Here is a 27266-nt window from a genome sequence, read left to right on the forward strand (position 1 = left end):
CTCAATGGGTCAATGTACTATGGAATTGTGGGATATGTAGTTTGTTTACATGCCAATGCTTATGTGTGGCGTTTAGGGTCCTATTTAAAACCTGTTCACCAACTGTCATTACTGGCAGTTTGGATTGTCATTCGGCACTTCGTTTATAATTTTCATTCAAAAAAGGTGTGACCAAAACAGCGTCATTGCACATAGCAACACTGGCGAGGTTGTGACCGGCAGCCGAATAGCGATTATGGTAACAACAGCGTCACTATCAGGCTTTGGTCGGCATTGTTGAACTCATGCGGCTCTCAGTACTTCCGGGTTATTATGGCGCTCACAGCTTAAAACCGGAAAAGCAGGAGGAAAGCACGAGACTCGACTGTTAAATGTTCTTGAACGCACCACGGCTACTGTAAACACCGTCCAGTTCCGGTTGTGTCAATCAACGTATCGCGGGGAAGTAAAAGGTGAGTTTAGCATCACTGAGCTCTTGTGTTTTAAATAGATGTCCACTGCGGTTAAAAGCTCTGTTTTTGATGGTTCCGTAGTAGTGCAAGGAACATACGGTATGGTTCGAGAGCAATGCAATTTACTATCAATGAAGTAAAAGTAAATGCCCAGCAGTATTTGTTTACATTATAACAATATTCCCCTTGGCGTTTATGTCCACAGAAACTGTGCAAGAACGTCGTTTGTTAAGCTAAAGAGATATTTTATTGATCTTTTGCTGAAAATTACTTTTATACAGTAGCGTCCACAAACAAAGTACAAACAAAATTAAAATAAGAATACAAATTTAAAGTAAAAAGAAAAAATGTTTAAGAAAACGTCCCTATGTACATGATGTATTATCAATACTTGAGTATCACTATGCACTTGACTAGTGACTTGACTAGGTGTATTTTTTTTTTTTAAGTTATTCTTTGACATAGGATCATCTTCGGCATTTGTGCATACAACTCCACAAAAAATAGTCAGAGCACTTGGAAAAAAAATACAGGACAAGTTTCCAACAGGTTCTACGTAATATTGAAGACTGATCCAAAAAATGTAGGATTATTATTTTAGTGTGAATCACAGTATGGGGGGAACAATGGCACTTGGCGTAGGTCTGCGCTCTCCAGGTGCTTCTTTAGTTTGCAATTGTATCACATCCACATCTGAAATGCAACCCTTAAAGGAAAACTGCACTTTTGGAATTTTGCCCATCCACAGTCAGTAAGACATGAACACGTCTTTTCTGTGCGTTGTAAATATCTAAAAACAGATACAAAGATGAAGCTTAGAACGCATGAAATGGGAAACACCTATTCCGTCTATAAAGCCTTCTGAAACTCCAAACTACAAAAAGTGCCAACAACGCTCCATTTGCATATAATGCAATGCGCATATTAACCAAGCTACAGCCACATTGTTATTATTCTTATTAACATTGTTACGCCAATCAAACTACGTAATGTATACGTTAGTGGCGTATTGCCACCTCGCCACGCCACACCGCTAGCCGGCTAGCGACTAGTTTCACCACACACTCGCTCACAACGCCTCAGGCCACTACCAAAGGGCAGAGCTACATACTGGAGCTGCTGCTACGTTTTTATTTTTGAGCTTGGAAAAGTTAATGTAAGTGTAGCTGTTGGTTTCTTTGTAGCTATGAGAAATCAATGCACACAGGAAGGACGTTTCGGTAATGCTTAAAGAATTGCGTTCTGGACTCCTATAGAGCAGCTACCCACGATAACCCACACATAAAGCTTTCTAGATCTTCCAGACTCTGCACCTCTTCCTGCAGTGTTTCCTGCCTCCCGCCCAAACGGTCTGTGTAATTTAGTCCATCCACGGCCCTCCTCAAGGTACGCCTTCCGCCGAGCCCACTCCGCTGCGATTGGTCACACTCCCTCCGCTCGCGGTATGCACACGCTATAATGCTACACAGACAACCGCTTTTGTCCGATTACTTACACAAAATAAACACAGTTAGGACATTGATAAATTGTTACTTACATTTTGCTCTTCTGTCTCTTCGACAAGACCAAGTAACGTACCAAGTAACATTGAAAAGGCGTCAGACTTCAGCAACAGTTTGGCGGATAGTCCAGCTCCGTATTGGCCTATGTTTGCAAACAGTCCCGTGTGAAGTGGCGTTGACAGATGAGCATATTTTTCTCTTGCTGGCCGGGAATCAACTCCAACCACTTCTGCTTGATGCTTGCCTCTTTAGGCAAACCTGAACAAACATTTCCTGGGAGAGATACAGTATGTGCTAACACGGTGAACAGAGCAGAGTGAAGCAGAGCTGGCCTACAGGGTGTGCCTGGGCATGCCCATATAAGGAAGTCCGGGTTGCGTTGATGTCAGTGGAACGCTGTGTTAAAAAACACTGTAAAACACAGCGTGCAGAGCCGTCCAAAACTGCTTTCAGGTCTCACTTCTTAATGCGCAAACCTCATTATCTGATGTGTTGTAACAACATTTATAGGTCAGAAAAAAGGAAAAGCATAATAGTCCTCTTTAAAAGGACCAAAATACGACAATATACGGTACTTACGGTACATGTTATCATGAATGTACCTGTTACTACATGCTCACAGCATGTATGTAAAACCTTGTTGGAGGTGTTTTAATAGTGGCCTTTGTAGGCGGCACAGGTGTGTCCCATTACGTGCAGTAATGAGCTGTCTCTTTTATCTGTTTTTATATCTTTAGAACACAAAAATAAAGAACGTCACATGTAACATGGTAAACAAAGTGCATTTTTTGTGCTTAAAAAATCAAGGAAGTTCTCACAGAAGTACAGAGGTTCTATTCAGTCTTTGTTGTTTGCATTGTAATTCCAGTCCTTCCACTCGACAACGGTTCTTTCACGTCAGGTGATCCGTGTCTTGACAGTATGAATCAGAGCAAAGGACCCCGTGACAATGTCGAGGAGGTTACGAAACTGGTTTGTCATGAAGCCGACCTGCGTGATGGCCAGTACGTCACATTACAAACATTTATTGGAGACTTTACAGTAGAATGGTATGGCATGCTTGACTACACGTGTATTTGTTGGGATTAAGGATGAAAGAAGTATCTCTGGGAGACCACAAGGTGTTGCTTGTCCGCACCGAGGGTCACTACAGTGCAGTCGGAAGTCAGTGCTCTCATTATAACGCCCCCCTGGTTAAAGGTAAAGTTTATTGTCCTAATTGTAACATATCACATCGACACCATGCATCTTTTACAATGCGTATTCTTTGATAATGCAGGAGCATTGGTTGGTAACAAGGTGAGATGTCCCTTTCATGGTGCTTGCTTCAATGTGAAAACTGGAGATATTGAGGAGTATCCAGGTCTGGACTCTCTGCCTTGCTACAAGGTAAAACACTTTCAACATTTTACTGTATTTAAAGTGACATTTGGGACACATGAACAAATCAGTGGTCTCCATCTATCTTTTTAAAAATGCGGTACAACGTATTTTTGCTGTGCACTGACAACCGTTATCCATTATACAATATATGCAATATATACAATATGTCCATTATACAGGACACTTCATTAGGTGTGCCTAGGTAGCCACATGAGCTCCAATACGAGAAAGAATTTTACCAGATTAATTACCTGCTTATATGGCTTGATAAGGCTATCAGTGTCAATCAAAAGTCAACATTATTATCTTTGTAAAGGTACAATATTTGGTACAGTATTTTATTAGATTGTGCATGTGTACATAATGTTTGATTTTTAAGAGTCTCAACAGATAAAGGCTAGGGAGGTAATCAAGCAGAAGCATGTGATGTCTTTTATTGCAAGTGTTTTCATTTCTACATTTACGACTTGAATTTATTTACCGTTTTGTCACAGGTCAACGTACAAGAAGGAAAGGTGTACGTTTCTGTCAACATAAAGGCAAGTCATGGCAGATTAAATTGATGGAAGTAATTCTGCCACATTTCTCTTAAAACTACCCGATGTCTCCCCCCTCAGACTCTGTCGCTGACGAAAAGAGTGAAGGAAATGTGTAGCATTTCACCGCACATCAACCGCACTATCCTGCTCATAGGAGGGGGTAAGAAGGAATGGGCGCTTAAGCCTGTGGATGGATCTGGTACACTCTTTGGTGATGTGTCGTGAGTTCAGGCCCTGCTGCTCTGGTGTGCGCTGAGACGCTGCGTCAGAACTGCTACCAAGGTCGAATCGTCATGGTCACCAAAGACACTTTACCGCCGTTTGACAAGCCCAAATTGAGTAAGGTAAGACACTGTAGTGCTTTTGTCTTTCGAGATATAGTGTACGTAAATATCCTAGGGCACTGATGGCTTGTTGTTGTAGCAACCCTATAAAGACCATAAGGGCAGCACAGTGGTGCGTGTGTTTAGCATGAGCTTCACAATCAGGTGGTTCAGGTTTCAAATCATGGCTTGTGTGTGTATTCCGGCAACTCCGGTTCCCTCCCACAGTCCAGAAACATGGAGACTCTACATCAGGGGTGTTCATAATGCGGCCCGCAGCTTGTTATCTATTGACCCCACAGCATATTCTAAAAGTAAAATGAAAGACAGCACGCATCAAAACGTTACAATAAGGTTTTGGGACACAGTGAAAATAAAATGAAAGGTTACCAGAAAGACGTTTGCATGGCATAGCATGCAGTACATATACTGTATGTTGGCCTACAGTGCTTACCAAATCTATCAGCAGTGGTTCACAACTGGTTTGGCTGCAGGACACACCGTAACCTATTAATGACAAGCGCCGACTCAAATTGTGGACATTTTTCAACTAAAATTTCTCAGCTATCTTTCAGTTGCTCTGATTCAGCTCTTCAAATAAACTAAAAGTGCAATTCAAAAATATTTCAAATTTACAAATGTAACTTCTTCCGATTAACTCAGTAGGTCAACACAAAACAACCAGTTTAATACAACATCTTCTTAAAAGCCTTTGGTAGTAGCTTTTTAATCAGAAACCCCAAATAACTTAAAGAAAACGTAATTATTAAGATAAATATACAAAACTGACTTTTCCTCTGATCACCTGATCAGTCGGTAAATGTTGGAAAAACATTTTGCTTTGAATAAAATGAATCAGCAATCACTTTAAACTTATGGAGGAATTAATGGGAGTTTTTTTGGTCCTAAAGCCTAGGTCACAACTGGTCGTGCGGGATCCTACAGCCGGTGTACGTGCAAAAATACACAAGAAACGCAGGGAGGGCGCTCGTGTGACGTACTGATTTTTGAGCCGTAGACTTTGTACGTTGTCAGTACAGCCAACGCGTGTCTTTTGTACATTTTGCTGGTGTCAGGTTTGGGCAAAATGTAAATTTTGTTTTGTATGTTGCAATTGCGGACTCCTATGTGAAAAGATTATTTTTGCCTAATTTTGTCTTGGTAAAGAAGGGTCATCTTATATTCTATTCTGGGTTTCTATTTGAGTTGGTACAGTATTTACTGTTTTACTATGTAAAAATGACTGCGGTCTAATAAGTTCATTAAAACAATAACTTTAATGGTGGACTTTTCCACAGTACTGTACATTTCTCTATGTTCCATGAGCTGTTTTTTTTTGTTTGCGCTTTTTTTCAGGCTTTGAATGTGGACAGCAGCAGCATCATCCTCCGCTCGAGTGACTTTTTTCAACAATATGGGATAGAAGTGCGGACACAGCAAGAGGTGATAAAGAGACAAAATGGAACAGAGAACGTGTGATATGTTAGGTTGACGTTGTCTGGTCCCAATACTGCGATGCAGGCGGTGACTTTAAACACACGAGATAAAACAGTGAAGATGAAAGATGGCGCTTTGCTGCATTATGATCAGGTCCTCATCTCAACAGGCTGCAGGCAAGTCTTACTCAACAGCATGTTCCTTTATAAATTGTGAAGATGAATACTATATACAAACACATGGTGTCCACAGAGCAAGGCCACTCAGTTGTCCCGGTAGTGACCTGAAAGGAGTTAAGTTGCTGGAGAGTTACGAAGACGCTAAAGAGATCCATGCTTCCTGCATGGGCAGCAAGGCTGTTGTCGTTGGAGCATCCTTCATAGGTTGACAGGTTTTTCAGTGTAAATGCATACATGTGCATTGTGGTTCCCCACCTCAATTGCGTGTTTTATTTACCTGTAATTGAAGGTATGGAGGTGGCATCCTATCTAGCAGACAAAGCATCTAGTGTGGCCGTTGTCGGAACCACCAGATATCCCTATGAGCGCTCTCTGGGTTCCCAGATTGGCCAGATGACCATGCAAGTAAGAAAGAATGGGGACAGATGAATGTGATATATGTTAGGGTGTTTATTGTTGCTCCCCCTTTTAAAGATGTTGGAGGAACATCATGTGACGTTTTACATGAACGACAGCGTCGCTGAGATCAGAGGGGAAAACGGCTCAGTAATATTACTTTTCCTTTTAGCAGCTTATTTGAATCTCAATTTGTTTTGGATATTGGAGGTAAAATGTTGCCTCTTTGCAGGTGAAAGAGGTGGTGCTGAAGAGTGGCGCAGTTCTGGAAGCTGATGTGGTGATTGCAGGAATAGGTAAGGAATTCTATTGAATTGCTACAGGATGTACATTATAAGATAAGATTCAACTTTTATCACCTGTGGAATCAATGAGTAAACTGTCGTAAAGATGTATCTCATGAAGTAATACAGTTGGATCTCAGTTTTCCTTGTTATAGTTTCCCAAAAGTCAGATGAAAACCTACACAATTTTTTCCATAAGAAATAACGTAAATTCAATGAATCTGTTCCAAACACCCAAAGATACGAACAAATGCAGCAAACAATGCAAAATAATCACTATTACCTTTACTGAAGACTCTTTTGCCGAATACGGCAAGGAGCGGAGGAGGAGGGGAGGGGACGCCATCGCTGTACTTTTTCTTGAAGTCGAGTGTTTCTCACCTTCTTTACCAAATCGCTGGCACTGGCAACTTTTTTTGGCCGCATGGCACATTTAGTGGTAGCACTCAATAAAAAAAGTGAATCAGCAACGTGCTTTGGTTCTCGATTCCACGGAATGATACAGTACAGGGCAAACGGACTAGTTTATTACGTGCAATACTGTGTGATAACTGAGACAGTGTATGAAAACAAGGGGAAAATTTGGCTGAAACTTCTTGTCTAAAACCGAGGTATTCAAATACTGAGGTTTGACTATGTTTTATTAACAATAGAACAGAGAAAGCACATCATGAGTTTAAATTGAGAAAATGTCAGTAATGTAATTAACTGACTTTCGAGGTACTCTTAAAAAAAAAGTGATTTTTAAAAAAATTATGATAATACAGAATGTGGCGAAAGATTCTAGATATTCAGCTCTGAGTGAAACTTTTGCATAATAACATCATCTTACTTATATTCTGAACCGTCTGTCCCTTTACCTAATAAATGTTAAGTAAAAACAATTAAATAAGGTATAGAGCGTTCCCTCGTTTGTGTTTTAAATGAACTATTAATATGATCTTATATTGTAAATATAATGTTGGCATTTTACATTTACTGGCCAAATACTTGGATGATACATTTAAAAGCTAGACACATAATTAACCCTCGAGAAAAATGTAACTCTCTCGCTGGAGATGAAGAATCATGTTGGAGAAATTCTGACATGGACTGACACTGTGGATGTGTGTGTGTTTTCAGGTGTGATTCCCAATTCAGATTTCCTAACTGGAAGTGGAGTGGAGGTGGATTCCAGAAGGGCAGTCATTGTAGACAAGGTCATCACCGCAGTGAATGAAAATAAATCCATGTCACGTATCTTATCCGACATGTCTGTCTCCTCTTCAGTTCATGAAGACCAAAGTAGCAGATGTTTTTAGCGCGGGGGACGTCACCTCCTTCCCTCTGACTATTCGAGGTGATCACATGGTCAATGTTGCTCACTGGCAAATGTCACAAGCCCAAGGTAGGACTTTGTTGGTTGTTATAGTGAATTTAGGATCAACGTCATTAAACTAACGTTGTTTGTCTTTGCCTCAGGAAGAGTTGCCGCCCTCAATATGTTAAATAAACCAACCAAAATTGAGTCTGTTCCTTTTTTCTGGACTGTGTTGCTTGGGAAAAGTATCAGATACACAGGTAGAGGTCTTCTAAATCCTCTAAACTACATTCAGATTAAACGTTTCAAGTTGTAATCTTATTGGCTTTGGTAGGGTATGGGGAAGGCTACACAGAAATCCTATTCAAAGGCAAAGTGGAGGAAAGAAAGTTCCTGGCGTTTTATATTAAGTAAGCAGATGTCCTGACGTACTAGCTGACAATGACATGACGTATGATGTCCGACTTCTTGTCTGTCCTTGTGTTCCACAGAGATGAGGCGGTGGTGGCGGCGGCCAGCCTAATGTTTGATCCCGCTGTGGCTAAACTGGCGGAATTGATGGCAACAGGCCAGCGCATCACAAGAGCACAGGCTCAGTGAGTTGTACACTCACACAAACAACACTACATATGTTGTTACTGCATCAGCAAGAGTTGGATAGTCACTGAAATGAATAATTGCCTCCGGGACTTCACAAGATCAATTTCCTCTCAAATACAGAGCAGAATTAGTGTTTTACCCGCATCGTAAATGTCTACAAAAACCCGACTGAGATGGCGTGTAATTTTATATCATCAATAGTTATCTCTGTAAATAAGAAATGTCTTGTGTATGACTCCTATCTCTATCCAGATCTGAAGACCTGACCTGGCTCCAAGGTGTCTGAATTGCCCTCTCACTGACAAAGGATATCGTCTTGACCCATCAATTATCTAATCTTCCAGACTGGCAGTTGATTCCTATTATATACTATACTGCAATCCACAATATACTTTCTGAAGATGCATTAGTGTACTGTAGTCATAAGAAGATCAGGTAAAACAAGAAACATGCAAGTAATGATTTTGTTTACATTTGCCGTTTGCTTGAACTCAGTTTAGTCTCATGTCTAGTGTGTTACTGATATCATGACAAGGCTGACAATTTGACAGTCGAAATATCACTAATACTCAGGTTGTAAACTGCTCCAATTTTGCAGTCAATGGTCTTTCATGATGATTATTTATTAAAGTGACGATAACTAACTCTGGGCAGACTCCTGGTTTCTTTTTTAATGTCCATTTTGGTGCTCTTCGTCACTGTTTTATCATCTTTGTATGTGCTGAACAAAATTAGTCTTGTAAAACACATACCGGTAACTGATTATCATGTCTACTTCTAATATTCTTGTGCATCTGCTGTTTTTTATGTTCATACATCCTTCTACCACTACATTATCAGATGCTATTTACAATCAGGTGAAAGTAAAAGCTACGTACAAAATTATATGTTCAATATCGAATTACAAGCAAATGTACTGTATAGCACTTAATTAGTTGTTAACCTGTCAGTGTTTCAGCTCCGAACTGTAGTAAGGGCGACCTGACTTCAGTAAAGAAGGAAAACTTCTCCTGTTGCTTCTGACAACTTTTATTGTTTAACGCGGCCGCTAGAGAGCGGCTCCCGAACACACCACATCCAGTCTCTCTCTCTCCCGGCCAAAGGTCATACAAGCCCCCATTACATAGCTGTCCAGGCAATGCCCGTAACATAGTGTTCAACACTTTGTAAGTGGCTGACAGATTTCTTTTAAACTTTATTTTTTGTGAGCATTATGTATACATAAAGTTGTGTGTTCAGGCCTGTACACCACCGGTAAAATACAGTACAGTAATGGCAAAAAATACGACAAGAAATGTACTGTGCTGTACACCCCACAAGGCTGTAGAGAGCAGTCAAGAGCCGGAAATACAATTATCCGGGTAGTTTCAGAGTGGCGTTTGCGCATGTTTCTCAACTACGCCAGCGGTTTAGTAGCAAAAGAGACGCTCACGTGACGTAGTTGTGGTCGTGAATTCAACTAGACCGCGTACATCGTGTGGCCGTCGTCGCTCGTGTGTGTGTGTTGCAGTTTTCTGGAGGCAAGCTTCTTTGAAAGAAACATGTTTTGTTAAACGAGAGCGTGGCTGATAAACGGTTCCTCCACGTTACAAATAATCGTGGGTGCTGCTAAGGTAGCAAGGTGAGGTAAGGTGTTTTTTGTGTTTAGCTAGTAACTTCCTAGCTATGCTAAATGGTTAGCTTTTAGCTTACCCGACCGCCGCAGCCACGTTTGGCCTAACTAGCGCCATTATCGTACCGAGTGAAAAACTCAAAACAAAGACTTATTATATATTCTGTAGTAGTAGAATTGCCTGTTTCACATTGTGGTTATATTTGTAAACCGAGATATTCGCACAAATTGTTTTGTATATACGTTTTTGACCCATGGAACCATTTTGTTACCTAACGCTAGCTAAACAATCGAATGTTAGCCCATTTGCTCTTCTGTCTACTGTACTCTTATTAAACCACTTAATAAGCGCTATTTTCTTATAGATCGAATTTAGATGTATTTAATTGAAGATATAATTTAGTATTTTTGCACGATATGGAAGTTATTGCATTTAATTCATTTGCATTGTTTGTAGTTAAGAGGCGCCATGGCAGTTCCCTTCCCCTTCCGAGGAGTCCCTCCTGGGATTCCACCTCCAGGAGTACCTCTTCCACCTCAGGTCCCAGACTACATGACAGAGGAGAAATTGCAAGAGAAAGGTTTGCTCACTACCTGCAGTTGTTTTTTTCTGAAGCACTCTTGGTCTCTGTGGAATCGTGTTATATGTTGAATGTCTTCCAACCATACAGCGAGGAAATGGCAGCAGTTGCAGGCAAAGCGCTACTCTGAGAAAAGGAAGTTTGGCTTTGTGGATGCTCAGAAGGAAGATATGCCACCTGAGCATGTCCGTAAGATCATCAGGGACCATGGTGACATGACCAACAGAAAGTTCCGGCATGACAAGAGGGTCTACTTGGGGTAAAAGTTCTAAAAGCTTTCACTTTACTGCTTGATTATTGTTGATTACAGTGTTAATGTCGTCAGAATGTAATGTACATTAGTGAAACTTAGCCAGTTTCTTTGTTTTTTAAACAGTGCCCTCAAGTACATGCCCCATGCAGTTCTGAAACTACTGGAGAACATGCCAATGCCCTGGGAACAGATCAGAGATGTGCCAGTTCTCTACCACATCACTGGAGCCATTTCATTTGTGAATGAAATACCATGGGTTATTGAGCCAGTCTACATCGCCCAGTGGGGGTAAGAAGGATGTATTTATGCTTGAAATACTGTGCGAGTGTTTCATGCACACGGAGTTTCGAATGTTGCATGTTATTTGACTACATTTGAACTTGTATTCCTCCTTAGCACCATGTGGATCATGATGCGTCGAGAGAAGCGTGACCGTCGACACTTCAAAAGGATGCGCTTTCCGCCGTTCGACGACGAGGAGCCGCCGCTGGATTATGCAGATAACATCCTGGATGTAGAACCACTGGAGGCCATTCAGATGGAGCTAGACCCAGAGGAGGATGGCTCGGTGGCGGAATGGTTCTACGAGCACCAACCTCTCAAAGACACTTTAAAGTAAGGGCCTTTTGACATCTTTTTGTGTTACATGCAAACAAATCTCTGACTTGGCTTTACCTGTATTTTTCAGGTTTGTGAATGGCACCTCTTACCGTCGCTGGCAGTTCACACTCCCCATGATGTCAACACTGTATCGCTTGGCCAACCAGCTGCTCACAGACTTGGTGGATTTCAACTACTTCTACCTGTTTGACCTGAAGGCCTTCTTTACATCCAAGGCTTTAAACATGGCCATACCCGGTGGACCAAAATTTGAGCCACTTGTTCGAGACATTAACCTCCAGTGAGAACCTTAAGCAGATCTTGTTATGTGCTTCCAAGCAAAAAAATATTTTATGTGCTAGACCTGATGTTTTTTTTTCCTCCTAAAGGGATGAAGACTGGAATGAGTTCAATGACATTAACAAAATCATCATCAGGCAGCCTATTAGGACAGAGTACAAAATTGCATTCCCCTACCTGTACAACAACTTGCCGCACCATGTTCACCTCACCTGGTAAGAATAGATTTTTGGGGGGGGGGTGTTAGTATAAGACTCAATCAAAAATGTTTTGGGTTGTATGCATGTTTTATCTTTAAGAGTAAAATTACTACATTTGTTTCCCGCTGGTTGTAATAAGTTGATTCTTGTGCAGGTACCATACGCCAAATGTGGTGTTCATCAAGACAGAGGACCCAGATCTTCCAGCGTTTTACTTTGATCCGCTGATCAACCCCATTTCACACAGACATTCAGTCAAGGTAGGTGTGCCACTGTTTTTTATGGACTAGCATAGCGAAAGATGATGCTATATTCTTCAGAAGCTTTTGCTTTTAGTTCACTGAAGTTGAGCATTAAGTCCTCTTACAAAGGCGCACTTGCATTGGTCTGCTTGCCTGTGCGTAAGAACTGGAGGAATATTAAAATGGATGATGGCTTATTTATGACCGGTTGCAGTTGCATTTGGTCTGCCGTCAGTCAAACATTTTGCCATATATTTGTATTTGTACTTTATTTCCAGACCTGATGACAAGCAAGATACGCAAGTAAAGAGTACAGTGTAAAGAAATGCATATTGACTACAACATGGTTCAGGTGGTGCAGGTGTTATAGAGCCTGACAGCGAGTACATATAGCAGCATATATATATATATATATATATATATATATATATATAGCGGTACAAGCGGTCCTCAGTTTACGTCATTCCGTGTTACTTTGTTTCGTTGTTGCATACGGGTTGTAAACACAAGACTCGCTCAAGAAGAAGTTACAGCGTGATGCGCCGTGGAAGAACACGAGATGTGCTCAATAGTGGCCGCACTTGTCTCAATCGCTTGACTCTCGTGGCCATCATTAAGGATAAAGACTATATTGTAATGTTTACCCGGCTGTTGTAAGAATGATGAGGAGGTGGTCAATCAACAATCTTTATATTGCAGGAACGCAACGGCTACTATCAACCAAACCAAGCCAAAACATCAGCAAACTCAACTGTCCTCTCTGCACGCAGCCACAAACAGTCAGGACACACGTCACGTTCACAGATGCTCTGATATGACAAAACTCTTTACAGTACACGTAACTACTGTCTCTGAAAGTGAAATAAATAAGCAATGTAGTGGTCCTTTTGAGATGGAAAGGTTGCTAGTGCTTTTAGCTTTTATTTTTTTACTATGGTTTCATTTATTTCATGCTTATATTTAGTGTTCTGAACTCGAACATAACACGAGGATGACCTATGATTGATTCTTGAGTCAAGTTGCTTTTGGTTAGCTCTTCCATGTGACTGTGCTAACATCGTAATTGCTACTACCTGCTTCCATTCAGAGTCAAGAGCCGCTACCAGATGATGACGAGGAATTTGAACTTCCTGAGTTTGTAGAGCCCTTCCTCAAGGAGACTCCACTCTACACTGACAACACAGCCAATGGCATCGCTCTGCTCTGGGCACCAAGACCTTTTAACCTTCGTTCAGGCCGCACCAGGAGAGCCATTGATATCCCTCTGATCAAGAACTGGTAAGTAGGCCAACTTGTTGATAAAAACAGTTATCTTTTTTTTTTTTTTTTTTTAAATAGGCGGGTTTTATTTTTAACAGGTACCGTGAGCACTGCCCCGCTGGACAGCCCGTGAAAGTGCGTGTGTCCTATCAGAAACTGCTGAAGTATTATGTTCTCAATGCTCTCAAACACAGACCACCCAAGGCCCAGAAGAAGAGGTGTGATGTTTTAATTTCTATTTGCGGTCTCATATTTGTACCTTTTTTTTTTTTTTTTTTTTTTTTTTTTTTTAAGCCTTTTCGCTGATCAACTAAGGCTTGCTGTTAAGAACTGTTGTTTGGCTTCCAGGTATCTGTTCCGTTCCTTCAAGGCCACCAAGTTCTTTCAGTCCACCAAGCTGGACTGGGTGGAGGTTGGCCTGCAGGTCTGCAGACAGGGCTACAACATGCTCAATCTGCTTATCCATCGAAAGAACCTCAACTATTTGCATCTTGATTACAACTTCAACTTGAAGCCTGTCAAGACACTGACCACAAAGGTGCAAACATAAACCCTAACTCTTAGTCATTTGCATTTGTCATTTCTTGGTGTCATACTTTCTTATTTTTACCAACTTGACACCTTGTTGTTTTCCCCAGGAGCGCAAAAAGTCCAGATTTGGCAATGCTTTCCACCTGTGCAGAGAGGTGTTGCGACTCAGCAAGTTGGTGGTTGACAGCCATGTGCAGTACAGACTAGGAAATGTGGATGCCTTCCAGGTCATATAAACTATAGAATATACATAAAATATATATATTTTTTAATATCCCCATGCCCTTTTGTTAACCATTAAATAACTGCATTATTTTAATACCAAACTTGATTGATTTAAAAAGCCAATTGTTAAGATGATTTTGTCTGTGTATTGTAGTTGGCTGATGGACTGCAGTACATCTTTGCTCACGTGGGACAGCTGACTGGCATGTATCGCTACAAGTACAAGCTAATGAGACAAATCCGAATGTGCAAAGATCTGAAACATCTCATCTACTACCGTTTCAATACTGTAAGTATGAGCTGCTTATTTCCAACAAATGAATGTTGACCTTCATTTAAAATTGGGAAGTACAGTGTTCCCTCGCTTATCGCGGGGTATAGGTTCCCAAAATAGCTGGCAATAAGTGAAATTCGCAAAGTAGCCAACTATATTTTTTAAGGCAGTAAATCCCTTCACCATAGACTTTATACACTTTTCTCACACAGGCATTAACAGTTTCTCACATTTCTCTTGTTTAAACACTCTAAAAGTTCAAATTTAGTTTGAATTTTATTGATCAACTGACTAGGTTGGACACAAGAAATTAAGTGACTCTTGTGTATTCCACTCCTCTGACCATGCCATTCGGCTGTAGCGTTTTTGTATCCTTGTTAAAACATATTGCTCTTGTTTCTTTCTTTCTGCCTCGTACTAAAGCACGGAATGATAACACTCAACTTTCCACAATACAATTCTTTTTAAAGGGCCAGTCTTGGCCTTTTAACAGTGTTCATATGCTGTAAAAAAAAAAACAACAACAAAAAGCACTAAAAGTGCACTAGAAAAATCTGCAAAACAGTCTGCGAAAGGTGAAACGCAATGGAGCAAGGGAACACTATCACTTTTTTAAAGGAATCATAAGTATATGCAAAATTAAAACAATTTATACATTTTCACGGGGTGGAATTTTGAGATTTGTTTGGGTGTTGTTTGTTTTTAATCAGGGTCCCGTAGGCAAGGGACCAGGTTGTGGCTTCTGGGCACCAGGATGGAGGGTGTGGCTTTTCTTCATGAGGGGCATCACTCCGCTCCTGGAGAGATGGCTCGGAAATCTGCTGGCCAGGCAGTTTGAAGGTGGGCCATTATACAATATTTGACCACATAACGGTGTAGTCAAGGGTAAATATCTTCTAAGAGGTAATGAAAAACCAAAACCTGCAGAGAAGTTTTCTATAACCCTGCGTACTGTTGGTATTTAAATGTGGGGAAACTCAGACAATGGCTGCTGTCCTAATGACAGGTTTTGCAGTCTGAATATGTGTAAACAACTACTTTTGAAACCTAGCACAAACAATTTTATTTAAAATTTTGCCAACAGGACGTCACTCCAAGGGTGTGGCTAAGACAGTAACTAAGCAGCGCGTGGAGTCTCACTTTGACCTGGAGTTGCGCGCTGCTGTGATGCACGACATCCTGGACATGATGCCTGAGGGCATTAAACAGAACAAAGCCAGGACTATTTTGCAGCATCTCAGCGAGTCCTGGAGGTGCTGGAAGGCCAACATCCCCTGGAAGGTTGGTACCTCGCAAGCCTTTGTCATGCTGAAATGACTAAACATGGAATAATGGATCATAAATTTAAAGATGGATCTTTCTCACAGGTGCCTGGCTTGCCCACACCCATTGAGAACATGATTCTGCGCTATGTGAAGGCCAAAGCTGACTGGTGGACCAACACTGCACACTACAACCGTGAGCGAATCCGTCGCGGAGCCACTGTAGACAAGACTGTCTGCAAAAAGAATCTAGGAAGACTGACTCGTCTGTATCTGAAAGCTGAGCAAGAGAGACAGCACAACTACCTGAAGGTAATGCGCTGAGACAAAAACAGTAAATACTTTACTCTTCTGTGAAATCCTCTTACAGAGGCACACTTGCATTGGTTTGACAGCCTGTGTGTAAGAACTGGAGGAATATTGAATTTAATGGTGACATTGCTTCTAATTAAATTCAAGGGTCAAGTTCATTTGTTTTTTGCTACTTATTATGGATGTCCCGATGCACATTTTTTGGCTTTCGATACAGTATTTTCTATACCATTGGAACCGATTTTTATTTTTATTTATTTTTTTTATAATTTTTTTTATAACAAACATGAATTTGTGGAATTTAATATGGTTATGAAAATATAGTATCATAATAAAAGTATTGATGATTTTACTTTTTTTGTTACACATCATGACCAACAATATTGTTTGGCTTTTGTAACAAACCTCAGTCAGTATCCAATAAAAGGTACATCCAGTCAAAAAAAAATCAAATGATAAAATTGGGGGAAAAAATGTGCGTGTAAAATACTTTTTAGGGAAGGACTAATCATTTGACACGGTTATAGATCAATTTGTGGTGTGCTTTAGAATATATTACTTTTTTTTTTTTAACAAACTCTTAAGCGAGATAGTAATTTATTGACAGTCCCTAGTGTAAACAACCAGCGGTTAGAGCAGCACTTCCCGTGCGATCAGTGGCGGAGTCAGAAATGTTTCATTGGGGTGGCCAGGGTGAGACCATCACTCACATGAGGTGTCTAAGTTGGTACCTGAATTGTCTAGATGGCGAGTGGGGTGGCCTGAGAGTGACCAAAGGTGGCTACGGCCACCATTGGCCAACACGTAGATCCGCCACTGCGTGCGAGCTCCCCGCACAATGACACAGCAGTCCTGGCAGAGTGAGGGGGGACTACCGTTGTAGCTATGGAGCCGAATAACCAACGTGAAACTAACTTCACCACGGTTGGGTGGGGTGGCGGGAGTCGAGTGGCAACCAGCTTTGAGGCACATTACTGCACCTACCATGTTGGAGTGTGGCTCAGAATTCCAAATGTGATATAGCAACCGGATCAGCAAGATTTTGTGGCGGAAGCCAATATTATCAGATCTTCAAAATACAATGGATCGCCAACCAATCCGATCCTGAAGATCGGGTTGGGACATCCCTAGTACTTGTCAATTTATCACACAGAAAGACTCCTTTTGATGTCAAACAAGATAAATTGGGAAAAAAATATATCATCGCATTTGTAAAAGGGGGGTTATGATTTGCCTGCAGGATGGCCCCTACATCACAGCAGAGGAAGCTGTAGCCATCTACACCACAACTGTTCACTGGTTGGAGAGTCGACGCTTCTCACCCATTCCCTTTCCTCCACTGTCATACAAACATGACACCAAGCTGCTCATCCTGGCCCTGGAGAGGCTCAAAGAGGCTTACAGGTCAGCAGACATTCAACATTTTGTCATCATTCCACTCCGATAAGATGTCTTAATGGATGTGCCATTGACATTTTGTGTTCTAGTGTGAAGTCTCGCTTGAACCAGTCTCAGAGAGAAGAACTCGGACTAATAGAGCAGGCTTATGACAATCCCCACGAAGCTCTGTCCAGGATCAAGCGTCACCTGCTCACCCAGCGAGCCTTCAAAGAGGTCAGGACCTAACAATTTATATTTTCTTTGTTCTCAAGCCACACTAAACAAACTAGATTCATAATTAACAGATCGTTGAGGAGCTAATCAGATGTTCCATTGCATTCACCGTAATTACACTGTTCTTGTTTTTTGTGCAGGTGGGAATTGAGTTCATGGACCTATACAGCCACCTGGTGCCAGTGTATGACGTGGAGCCACTGGAGAAGATCACTGATGCCTACCTTGATCAGTATCTGTGGTATGAAGCAGACAAGAGACGGCTGTTCCCACCTTGGATCAAACCAGCTGACACTGAACCACCTCCACTGCTTGTCTACAAGTGGTGCCAAGGTCAAGCCTCTGCCATTACATGTACACATTTTCAAATAAACAGGACAGACCATGTTTTCAGCTCAGAATTTTGAACATCTGGAATACAACATTACATCTCTCGGCTATAAGGCTAACTTGTTATACTTGTTGTTCGCAGGAATCAACAACTTGCAAGATGTTTGGGAAACTGCAGAAGGAGAGTGTAATGTGATGCTTGAGTCACGCTATGAGAAGATGTATGAGAAGATAGATCTGACGTTGCTCAACAGGCTGCTGCGTCTTATTGTGGACCACAACATTGCTGATTACATGACAGCCAAGAACAATGTGGTCATCAACTACAAGGTGATCTATCACTTTTAATCATCTCAAAGAATGCTTAAATCGTTAGGCATGTTGTCTTGTATTACAAATTTTTTTTAAGTCTGACGTTTTTTTTTTTTATTATTATTATTGTTTTGTAGGACATGAACCACACAAACTCTTATGGCATCATCCGGGGACTCCAGTTTGCCTCATTCATTGTACAGTACTATGGTTTAGTTATGGATCTGCTAGTATTGGGTCTGCACCGTGCCAGCGAGATGGCAGGTCCACCTCAGATGCCCAACGACTTCCTCAGTTTCCAAGATACGGCAACAGAGAGCGCCCACCCTATCAGACTGTACTGCCGCTACATCGACCGCATTCACATCTTCTTTAGGTTAGATTATCTCAGCCCTTGTAGATTGTCTCAAAATGTGCATTTCCTTTTTTCCTCCTGCTTAGTTACCCTGTATGCCACATTTTTTGGTAAATCTTTGCTTGTGACTTCACCAGGTTTTCTGCTGACGAGGCTAGGGACCTCATTCAGAGGTATCTGACAGAGCACCCTGACCCCAACAATGAGAACATTGTGGGCTACAACAACAAGAAGTGCTGGCCTCGTGACGCCCGCATGAGGCTGATGAAGCATGATGTTAATCTGTGGGTCTTTTGCCTCTAATTGACACTAGTACGCTGTTTAAACTGAAATATGGTGAATAACACTCTTCATTTTTATCTCAGTGGCCGTGCAGTGTTCTGGGACATAAAGAACCGCCTGCCAAGGTCTGTGACCACAGTCCAGTGGGAGAACAGCTTTGTGTCAGTCTACAGCAAAGACAACCCCAACCTGCTCTTTAACATGTGTGGCTTTGAGTGCCGCATTTTGCCCAAATGTCGAACAAGCTATGAGGAGTTCACTCATAAGGACGGTGTCTGGAATTTGCAGAATGAGGTGAGGAAATGACATCCTCATTGACCAGTACCAGGCTTTTCACTTGCACAGCCCAATGATGCTTTGGACATTGTACTATTGCTGTATTCTATGTATTTGTATGTGTAGGTTACAAAAGAGAGGACAGCTCAATGTTTCCTACGTGTGGATGATGAATCAATGCAGCGCTTTCACAACAGAGTACGTCAGATCCTGATGGCCTCTGGCTCAACCACATTCACAAAGGTCAGCGAACATTTTAATTCAAAAGATTTCAAATGACAGTATTAAAAGTTGGAAGCAGTCCTGGTCAAACCATGGGTCATTTGTTTTTTGCCTCCCAGATTGTGAACAAATGGAACACAGCTCTCATTGGTTTGATGACCTACTTCCGTGAAGCGGTGGTCAACACCCAGGAGCTCCTGGATCTACTGGTCAAATGTGAAAACAAGATTCAGACACGTATCAAGATTGGTCTGAACTCCAAAATGCCTAGCCGTTTCCCACCTGTCGTTTTCTACACTCCCAAAGAGTTGGGAGGCCTGGGCATGTTGTCCATGGGCCATGTGCTGATCCCACAGTCTGATCTGCGGTAAGCCAGCACCCATGTATTTTACTTGAAGCTTTAAACTAATTGTCCTTATGACCTAATTAAGTTGGTCTTAACCTCCTTCTCATTTCTCACCAGGTGGTCCAAGCAGACAGATGTGGGTATCACCCATTTCAGGTCTGGAATGAGTCATGAAGAGGACCAACTGATTCCAAACTTGTATCGTTACATTCAGCCATGGGAAAGTGAGTTCATCGACTCCCAGAGAGTGTGGGCAGAGTATGCCCTCAAGAGGCAAGAGGCCATTGCACAGAACAGGTATGCTCTGCTTGTCATCATCTGCGCCACATGTATTTCTAATTTTGTTTTGACCACACAAAAAAAGTCCTTGAATTCACAGACCAAATTGCTCCATTGTCTCTGTCTTGCAGGCGTCTGACTTTGGAAGACTTGGAGGACTCGTGGGACAGAGGAATCCCACGTATCAACACCCTTTTCCAAAAAGACAGACACACACTAGCTTATGATAAAGGCTGGAGAGTCAGGACGGATTTTAAACAATACCAGGTAAAGTAATCCTGTCAGCCTTGAGGTGTGTTGAACAATGCAGCTGCTAATGACTGATGTTATAATGACGCATTTAAGACTAAATGGTGATCTGAGCCTGAAAATGAATGCATCTGTGTTCTGGAATGATGCAGGTGCTGAAGCAGAATCCGTTCTGGTGGACCCATCAGAGGCATGATGGGAAACTATGGAACCTCAACAACTACCGCACAGACATGATTCAGGCTCTGGGTGGTGTCGAGGGCATCCTGGAACACACGCTCTTCAAAGGCACTTATTTCCCCACTTGGGAGGGTCTCTTTTGGTGAGAAATCATGTTTTTTGTTGAAAATAATGTTGCCAAAAGTGTTTCATACTTGTACTAAGCTACTAACCAGCAGATTGAATTTTTGTTTTGTTCCTATAATTAATTTGATTAAAATGGCATCAATTGTCTGTCTGGACTATAGGGAGAAGGCCAGTGGCTTTGAAGAGTCCATGAAGTGGAAGAAGCTGACAAATGCCCAGAGATCTGGTCTCAACCAAATCCCCAACCGTCGCTTTACTCTCTGGTGGTCGCCTACAATCAACAGAGCCAACGTTAGTCCCACCAGGCTTCCCAAGTGGAACTATTCCTCACTTTAGTGATTTAGAAAAGTAATATTTTTTAGGCTTAAAAGCTTCACAAGCTAATAGTGTTTCTCTCCTCTTTAGGTATATGTGGGTTTCCAGGTGCAACTTGACCTGACTGGAATCTTTATGCACGGAAAGATTCCCACACTGAAGATCTCCCTCATTCAGATCTTCAGGGCTCACTTGTGGCAAAAGATTCATGAGAGCATCGTCATGGATCTCTGTCAGGTATGTTGTTTTTTGGGTGGGGGGGTTTGACTAAGGTGTTTGTGTGTGGAGAAACAGGGAATGAAAGACTACATTGCCAAATAATTTTGGTACATATGAATGTGTTTTTGCTTTCAGGTGTTTGACCAGGAACTTGATGCTCTTGAGATTGAGACTGTGCAGAAGGAGACCATCCACCCCAGGAAGTCGTACAAGATGAACTCATCTTGTGCTGACATCCTCCTCTTTGCATCATACAAGTGGAATGTCTCTCGACCATCTCTGCTGGCTGACTCAAAGTATGACTCAACATATAGAACAACAACATATCTTTTTATAGCATACAGTGCATCCCTGCCTAATACATAACCGAAGATAATACAGTGTACTGTGGCGAGCTTGAGTAATGGTCAGAAGCAATATTATACTTACTTTAAAGAAGTGCTCTTAATCCTCGCGAATAGCAGGGATCTACAATATCTCTGAAATGAAATGGGAAATTTCTGTATGAGCTTTATGTAAAACACATGTGCTGATCTCCTTGCAGGGATGTGATGGACAGCACCACCACCCAAAAATACTGGATTGACATTCAGCTGCGCTGGGGTGACTATGATTCGCATGACATTGAGCGCTACGCCAGAGCCAAGTTCTTAGACTATACCACTGACAACATGAGTATCTACCCTTCACCAACTGGGGTGCTCATTGCCATCGACTTGGCTTACAACCTTCACAGGTTAGTATTGTTTGTTGTTTATCCCTGAATGCTTCAATATGCATGATGTGGTAACTGTTACAATTATTAGAGCTGCTTCAGTGTTTTCCTCACTTTGGTTTTCTGGCTAACAGCTCTCACATGCTGCATTTGTTCTGTTTGTACAGTGGTTATGGAAACTGGTTCCCTGGCAGCAAGCCTTTGATCCAGCAGGCCATGGCTAAGATCATGAAGGCCAACCCTGCCCTGTATGTGCTCAGGGAGCGCATCCGCAAGGGTCTGCAACTCTACTCCTCAGAGCCCACTGAGCCCTACCTGTCCTCACAGAACTATGGTGAACTCTTCTCTAACCAAATCATCTGGTTTGTGGATGATACCAATGTCTACAGAGTCACCATCCACAAGGTGTGTGCTGACTTCAGCTCCTCATTCTGACTCTTTTAAACGATTGTCTGCTTATATTCAATAAGTAATATACCATGTCAAATGTATTGATCGATTTTTCATATTTCACCAGACCTTTGAGGGTAACTTGACCACCAAACCCATCAATGGAGCCATTTTCATCTTCAACCCAAGGACGGGACAGCTCTTCCTTAAGATCATTCACACTTCTGTGTGGGCTGGGCAAAAACGTCTGGGACAGGTAAAACCCTGCTGTCAGTGAAGCTGATGCTGGAATTAAGTGCTACAGAATTTAGTTCCTTCTAACATTGGAGGTCAAATCACGGAAACACACCACTCACTACTCTTTGCTATTTTTGGCACAGTTTCTAGGTAATGAGTAATGTAAATGTAAAAGAGTAAAAACACAACTTTCGTTTTCGGCTTCCTGCATACAGTATATTTTCAACCAACATCAAGATGACTGTTTGTTTCATGTTTTTAATGCTGTAAAATATTAATCACTGTTATTAATCACTATTATACCTGTTAAATTGAACTTAACATTACTATTGTGGTAATTATAGGAATTCCAGTCACGTTTAAAGTAGGTTTGGGTATGGCAGTGACACAGTGGTTCAACTCTATTACATAAACATTTGTACCCTCTTAGCTCTTTTTTTAAATTGCTTGTAAGACTTTAGTTTCTTTGTAGCTGGCCAAGTGGAAGACGGCTGAAGAAGTAGCTGCGTTGATTCGCTCTCTCCCAGTGGAAGAGCAGCCGAAGCAGATCATTGTGACAAGGAAGGGCATGTTGGACCCTCTGGAGGTAAGACTGCCTAATGAGCGTTGGTGAATTATTAGCACAGTGTCTTCCGCTGGCTTACATGTCTTGCATTTCTAATGTCATCTTTGTCTTTACACAGGTCCACTTGCTTGACTTCCCCAACATTGTGATCAAGGGGTCTGAGTTACAGCTGCCCTTCCAGGCGTGTCTGAAGGTAGAGAAGTTTGGAGATCTGATCCTTAAAGCGACAGAGCCGCAGATGGTGTTGTTCAACCTTTACGATGACTGGCTTAAGACCATTTCGTCTTACACAGTGAGTCTTACTCTGTACCACAAATGTGCAGGAATTCTCATTCTCTTCCCCAACGTGCCTCTTTACCTAAATGTAAATTAGTGAAAAGCACAACTGAACAGTTATTCACCATAGTGATTTGTACCCTCCAGGCCTTTTCGCGGCTCATTCTGATCCTCAGAGCACTCCATGTCAACAATGACCGTGCCAAGGTGATCCTCAAACCTGACAAGACAACCATCACTGAACCCCATCATATTTGGCCCACTCTCACCGACGAGGAGTGGATCAAGGTGGAAGTGCAACTTAAAGACCTTATTCTGGCTGACTATGGCAAAAAGAACAAGTAAGTGTTATAGTCGAATTGATTGGACAGTATTTCAAGTATCCAACTCTAGTCTAAGCGAGCAGGGCAAAAGAATTTAGCATCCGACCCGTCTTCTTTTCTCCCCCTCCAGTGTGAATGTGGCTTCACTGACTCAGTCGGAGATCCGTGACATTATCCTCGGTATGGAAATTTCGGCTCCCTCACAGCAGCGCCAGCAAATTGCTGAGATTGAGAAGCAGACCAAAGAGCAGTCACAACTCACCGCCACACAGACCCGCACCGTCAATAAACACGGTGATGAGATCATCACATCCACCACCTCCAACTATGAGACGCAGACCTTCTCCTCCAAAACCGAATGGAGGGTCAGGTATGTCTCTGCGTTAAATGATTGTACACAAAGTAACAGTAAGTTGTTAACCAGGCAATGAAAATGTAGTCAAGTCATCCCTTATTTGTCGTGGTTAATTGGTCCCAGACCTGACCATGAGAAGTGAATTTTCACAAAGTAGGAGTCCTTATTTATAAATGGAACATTTTTGTAGTTGGAGCATCGAAAACCTGTTTACAAACTTCTAAATGTCATCACGGTGCCTGTAAATTAGTCAGCCTTTTTATTTGAAATAGACACAGGGGCGCCATGTCTTACAGGCAGATGCTTAAAACACAGCATGAACCGTTCAACACTTCCTAGTTCTCTTCTTCTATGGCCTTTCCTAAAAGCTCTTGAACATCATAGCAGGCAGAACACCACTGCCCTCCATAGCCCACCCTCTAAACAGTAGCTCCGAACTACACAATACACCCATTGATAGAGTAACATTACTGACGCCTAGTGACCAGTGTAAAATACCACATACCACGTCTTTAAATGCATCTTACGAATGTCCTGTTTTTTGTTCATTTCACTGTTTTTTTTTAAATGCTTAATTTAGGGAAAGAATAAGTAAAAATTAGCTTAAAAATGCATTAAATTTTTTGTTTTAGTAATAGGCTGTATTCAACCACAAAACGGCAATATATTTATTTTTACAAAAAACGGAGCAAAGCCTCAAAATTTGAAGAGTGAAATTGCGACGTACAACTGTAAATGTTTTTTTTGTTTTTTTGAGTTGGTTTAATGCTGTTTGTACCTTCTTCAGGGCTATATCTGCTGCTAATCTCCATCTCCGAACCAACCACATTTACGTGTCATCTGATGACATTAAGGAGACAGGATACACCTACATCCTGCCCAAGAATGTCCTCAAGAAGTTTATCTGCATTTCAGACTTGCGAGCACAGGTATGTCCTGGTAGTCAACATTATGATTTGACATATCTATGTAAAATAAACATTTACTATATGTAGTAAGATTTTTGTTTTTTTTCTCAGATTGCAGGCTACCTGTATGGCACCAGTCCAGCTGACAACCCGCAAGTCAAGGAGATCCGTTGTATTGTCATGGTACCTCAGTGGGGGACTCACCAGACTGTACACCTGCCCAATCAGCTGCCAGGACATGAATATCTGAAAGTAAGAGACCAAGGCAAAATTATTTTCTCGCTGGTATATAACATAAAAGGATTATTAAAATGTGGGTTTTTTTTGTTTTTTGTCAAAACCCCCCCCTCCAAAAAAAAAAAAAAAAAAAAAAAAAAAAAAGGAAATGGAGCCTCTTGGTTGGATCCACACACAACCTAATGAGTCACCACAGCTGTCCCCCCAAGATGTCACCACCCATGCCAAAGTTATGGCTGACAACCCCTCTTGGGATGGAGAAAAGACCATCATCATTACGTGCAGGTAACCTTAAACCAACATTGTGTCTCAGGGTGTTTTTGCTTTCATGGGGCACCAAAGAGAGGGAGAATACAAAGTTGTTTTTTTTTTTTTATATAAAAATGAAATATAATTGAAAGCCTGGCTCGACAATAACGGTGGCGAGAAGAGCAGGATTTCCCTTTTTTGCAGCTTAATTAAGAATATATGCTGTTTGCGTTGTTGAACGCAGAAGTTAAATTATTCGAGAGCAGAAGTGAATGGTTAATTGGTAAGGTAGTACCGGTATTTAATAGGCTCTCATTTGCAGCTTCACACCCGGCTCATGCACGCTCACGGCCTACAAGCTGACACCCAGCGGCTATGAGTGGGGCAGACAAAACACGGACAAGGGTAACAACCCTAAAGGCTACCTGCCGTCCCACTATGAGAGAGTCCAGATGCTGCTTTCTGATCGCTTCCTGGGCTTCTTCATGGTGCCAGGCCAAGTGTCATGGAACTACAACTTTATGGGTCAGTAGCTTTGACTTTTCTTTCCTTCCTCTTTTTTAAGATTACTGTTCTTGAGTTTGAAGATAGCTGTCATCTCACAGTATTAGAATATTTCTATTTGGTTAGCAGCTAGTCACTAGTTTTCAGGTTATAGAGATTATAGAAACTGATCACCTTGTTCCCGTCATCTAGGTGTGCGCCATGACCCCAACATGAAGTACGATCTGCAGCTGGCCAACCCCAAGGAGTTCTACCATGAAGTCCATCGACCATCGCACTTTCTAAACTTTGCCTCACTGCAAGAGGGTGAAATCTACAATGCTGATCGTGAGGACATGTTTAATTGAGTTGACACATTTGTGGGTAGCCCTGCCAAGAATAAGTCATGTAAAAAAAAAAAACAAATTGTACTTCACACACTGTTTGGACATTTTAATGTTAAAACTAGAAACCCTGTCTTGTTAACCTTCACATATTTTCTTCAGTTTGGTTTCAACAGTCCCTTCCAGTTGCAGTAAAACTTCTGCATCAAAATTCAGTATTTGTTTTGAACGGCTTCTGATACATGAAACGTGCATTTGTGTCTGATTTATTTGTACACAGGACTATTGTGTAATATTTTAGGGTTGTTTCAGAAGCAGAATTACTGAATTACAGGGATTACTCCTGCCCTTTTGACAAGTAATATTGTTTATTACCATGTTAGTTATGTTGTCTTGCTATTCTGTGATATTGTAGCTTGGCTTTAAATAAAGATGACAATTTTTATACATTCACTTATCATGAAAATGAATGCAGGTACTGTATTTTATGGTGCTTGACTATCACATGCTTATACCATACATGCCACACACCCGGCAAATATAGAAGACTGATTAATGGATAGAGGCAATTGGAGCATTTATGGTAAGTATTGCGTTTTTACAGTTGATATTTTAAAATGTATGTATGTGTTGGTGGAACACTTACAAGTAGTATAATGCCATCTTTAATGAGATAAAGCTTGAACATGTTTAAGAAGAACTTTGAAGTGAGAAAGTATGAAGCTGTTTCTTGCTTCTGGCAGTCAAGGTCAGGGCTCAGCAGGTGCCCCTGGCAGCCACTTGGTTATGTTTCAGCTCACTTAAGCTATTTCTGTACTTGTTACCCTTGTGACTTGAAAATACTGATTTGGCTTTTTAAAAAACTGTATTTAGCAAGTTGCAGGCCAATGATGGCCTACATATTCAAATGATAATCGACAAGGGCAGTTTCTGTAGAGGAAACTGTTCACGCACTGGTGCATCACGAAACGCTGTGCCAGTTCTGTCACGCTTGTCCTCTGCGTGCGAGTTTGTGGGCGTGCGTGTGCTTGT

General features: G+C 41.6%; 2 protein-coding genes across 6 annotated transcripts; both read left to right on the forward strand.

Annotated features, from left to right (window-relative positions):
* Positions 1-315: 315 nt before the first annotated feature.
* Positions 316-9039, forward strand: aifm4 (apoptosis inducing factor mitochondria associated 4). Of its 3 annotated transcripts, XM_054794238.1 has the most exons (19): positions 316-452; positions 2823-2958; positions 3045-3154; positions 3234-3343; positions 3832-3876; positions 3955-4036; positions 4108-4220; positions 5556-5642; positions 5721-5812; positions 5889-6019; positions 6105-6220; positions 6290-6361; positions 6444-6507; positions 7618-7694; positions 7765-7882; positions 7957-8055; positions 8130-8205; positions 8287-8391; positions 8648-9039. In XM_054794238.1, exons 2-19 carry the CDS (start codon positions 2876-2878, stop codon positions 8679-8681), a joined length of 1614 nt encoding a protein of 537 aa, XP_054650213.1. In that variant the 5' UTR covers positions 316-452; positions 2823-2875; the 3' UTR covers positions 8682-9039. The 3 variants fall into 3 exon arrangements, 1 of the variants encoding a protein (XP_054650213.1); XR_008573150.1 differs by lacking the exons at positions 7957-8055; positions 8130-8205; XR_008573151.1 differs by lacking the exons at positions 8287-8391; positions 8648-9039 and having other exon boundaries at positions 7961-8055.
* Positions 9040-9792: 753 nt separating this feature from the next.
* prpf8 (pre-mRNA processing factor 8) lies at positions 9793-26687 on the forward strand. Of its 3 annotated transcripts, none has more exons than XM_054795016.1 (43): positions 9793-9915; positions 10465-10588; positions 10679-10847; positions 10965-11129; positions 11238-11456; positions 11530-11742; positions 11831-11956; positions 12096-12201; positions 13271-13461; positions 13542-13661; positions 13792-13981; positions 14082-14201; positions 14354-14488; positions 15184-15313; positions 15558-15754; positions 15841-16047; positions 17288-17451; positions 17535-17661; positions 17802-17994; positions 18134-18321; positions 18441-18679; positions 18796-18942; positions 19024-19234; positions 19343-19459; positions 19558-19805; positions 19902-20081; positions 20195-20330; positions 20465-20634; positions 20780-20909; positions 21024-21170; positions 21288-21448; positions 21697-21888; positions 22035-22272; positions 22385-22513; positions 22967-23080; positions 23178-23351; positions 23483-23676; positions 23789-24028; positions 24801-24942; positions 25033-25173; positions 25304-25443; positions 25730-25932; positions 26104-26687. In XM_054795016.1, the coding sequence occupies exons 2-43, from the start codon at positions 10477-10479 to the stop codon at positions 26256-26258; spliced, it is 7020 nt and encodes a 2339-aa protein (XP_054650991.1). In that variant the 5' UTR covers positions 9793-9915; positions 10465-10476; the 3' UTR covers positions 26259-26687. The 3 variants fall into 3 exon arrangements, with proteins under 3 accessions (XP_054650991.1, XP_054650990.1, XP_054650989.1); XM_054795015.1 differs by having other exon boundaries at positions 9818-10021; XM_054795014.1 differs by having other exon boundaries at positions 9818-10016.
* The last annotated feature ends 579 nt before the right edge of the window (positions 26688-27266 follow it).

This window comes from Dunckerocampus dactyliophorus, chromosome 12 (assembly GCF_027744805.1).
Source record: "Dunckerocampus dactyliophorus isolate RoL2022-P2 chromosome 12, RoL_Ddac_1.1, whole genome shotgun sequence".
Taxonomy (NCBI): Eukaryota; Metazoa; Chordata; class Actinopteri; order Syngnathiformes; family Syngnathidae; genus Dunckerocampus; species Dunckerocampus dactyliophorus.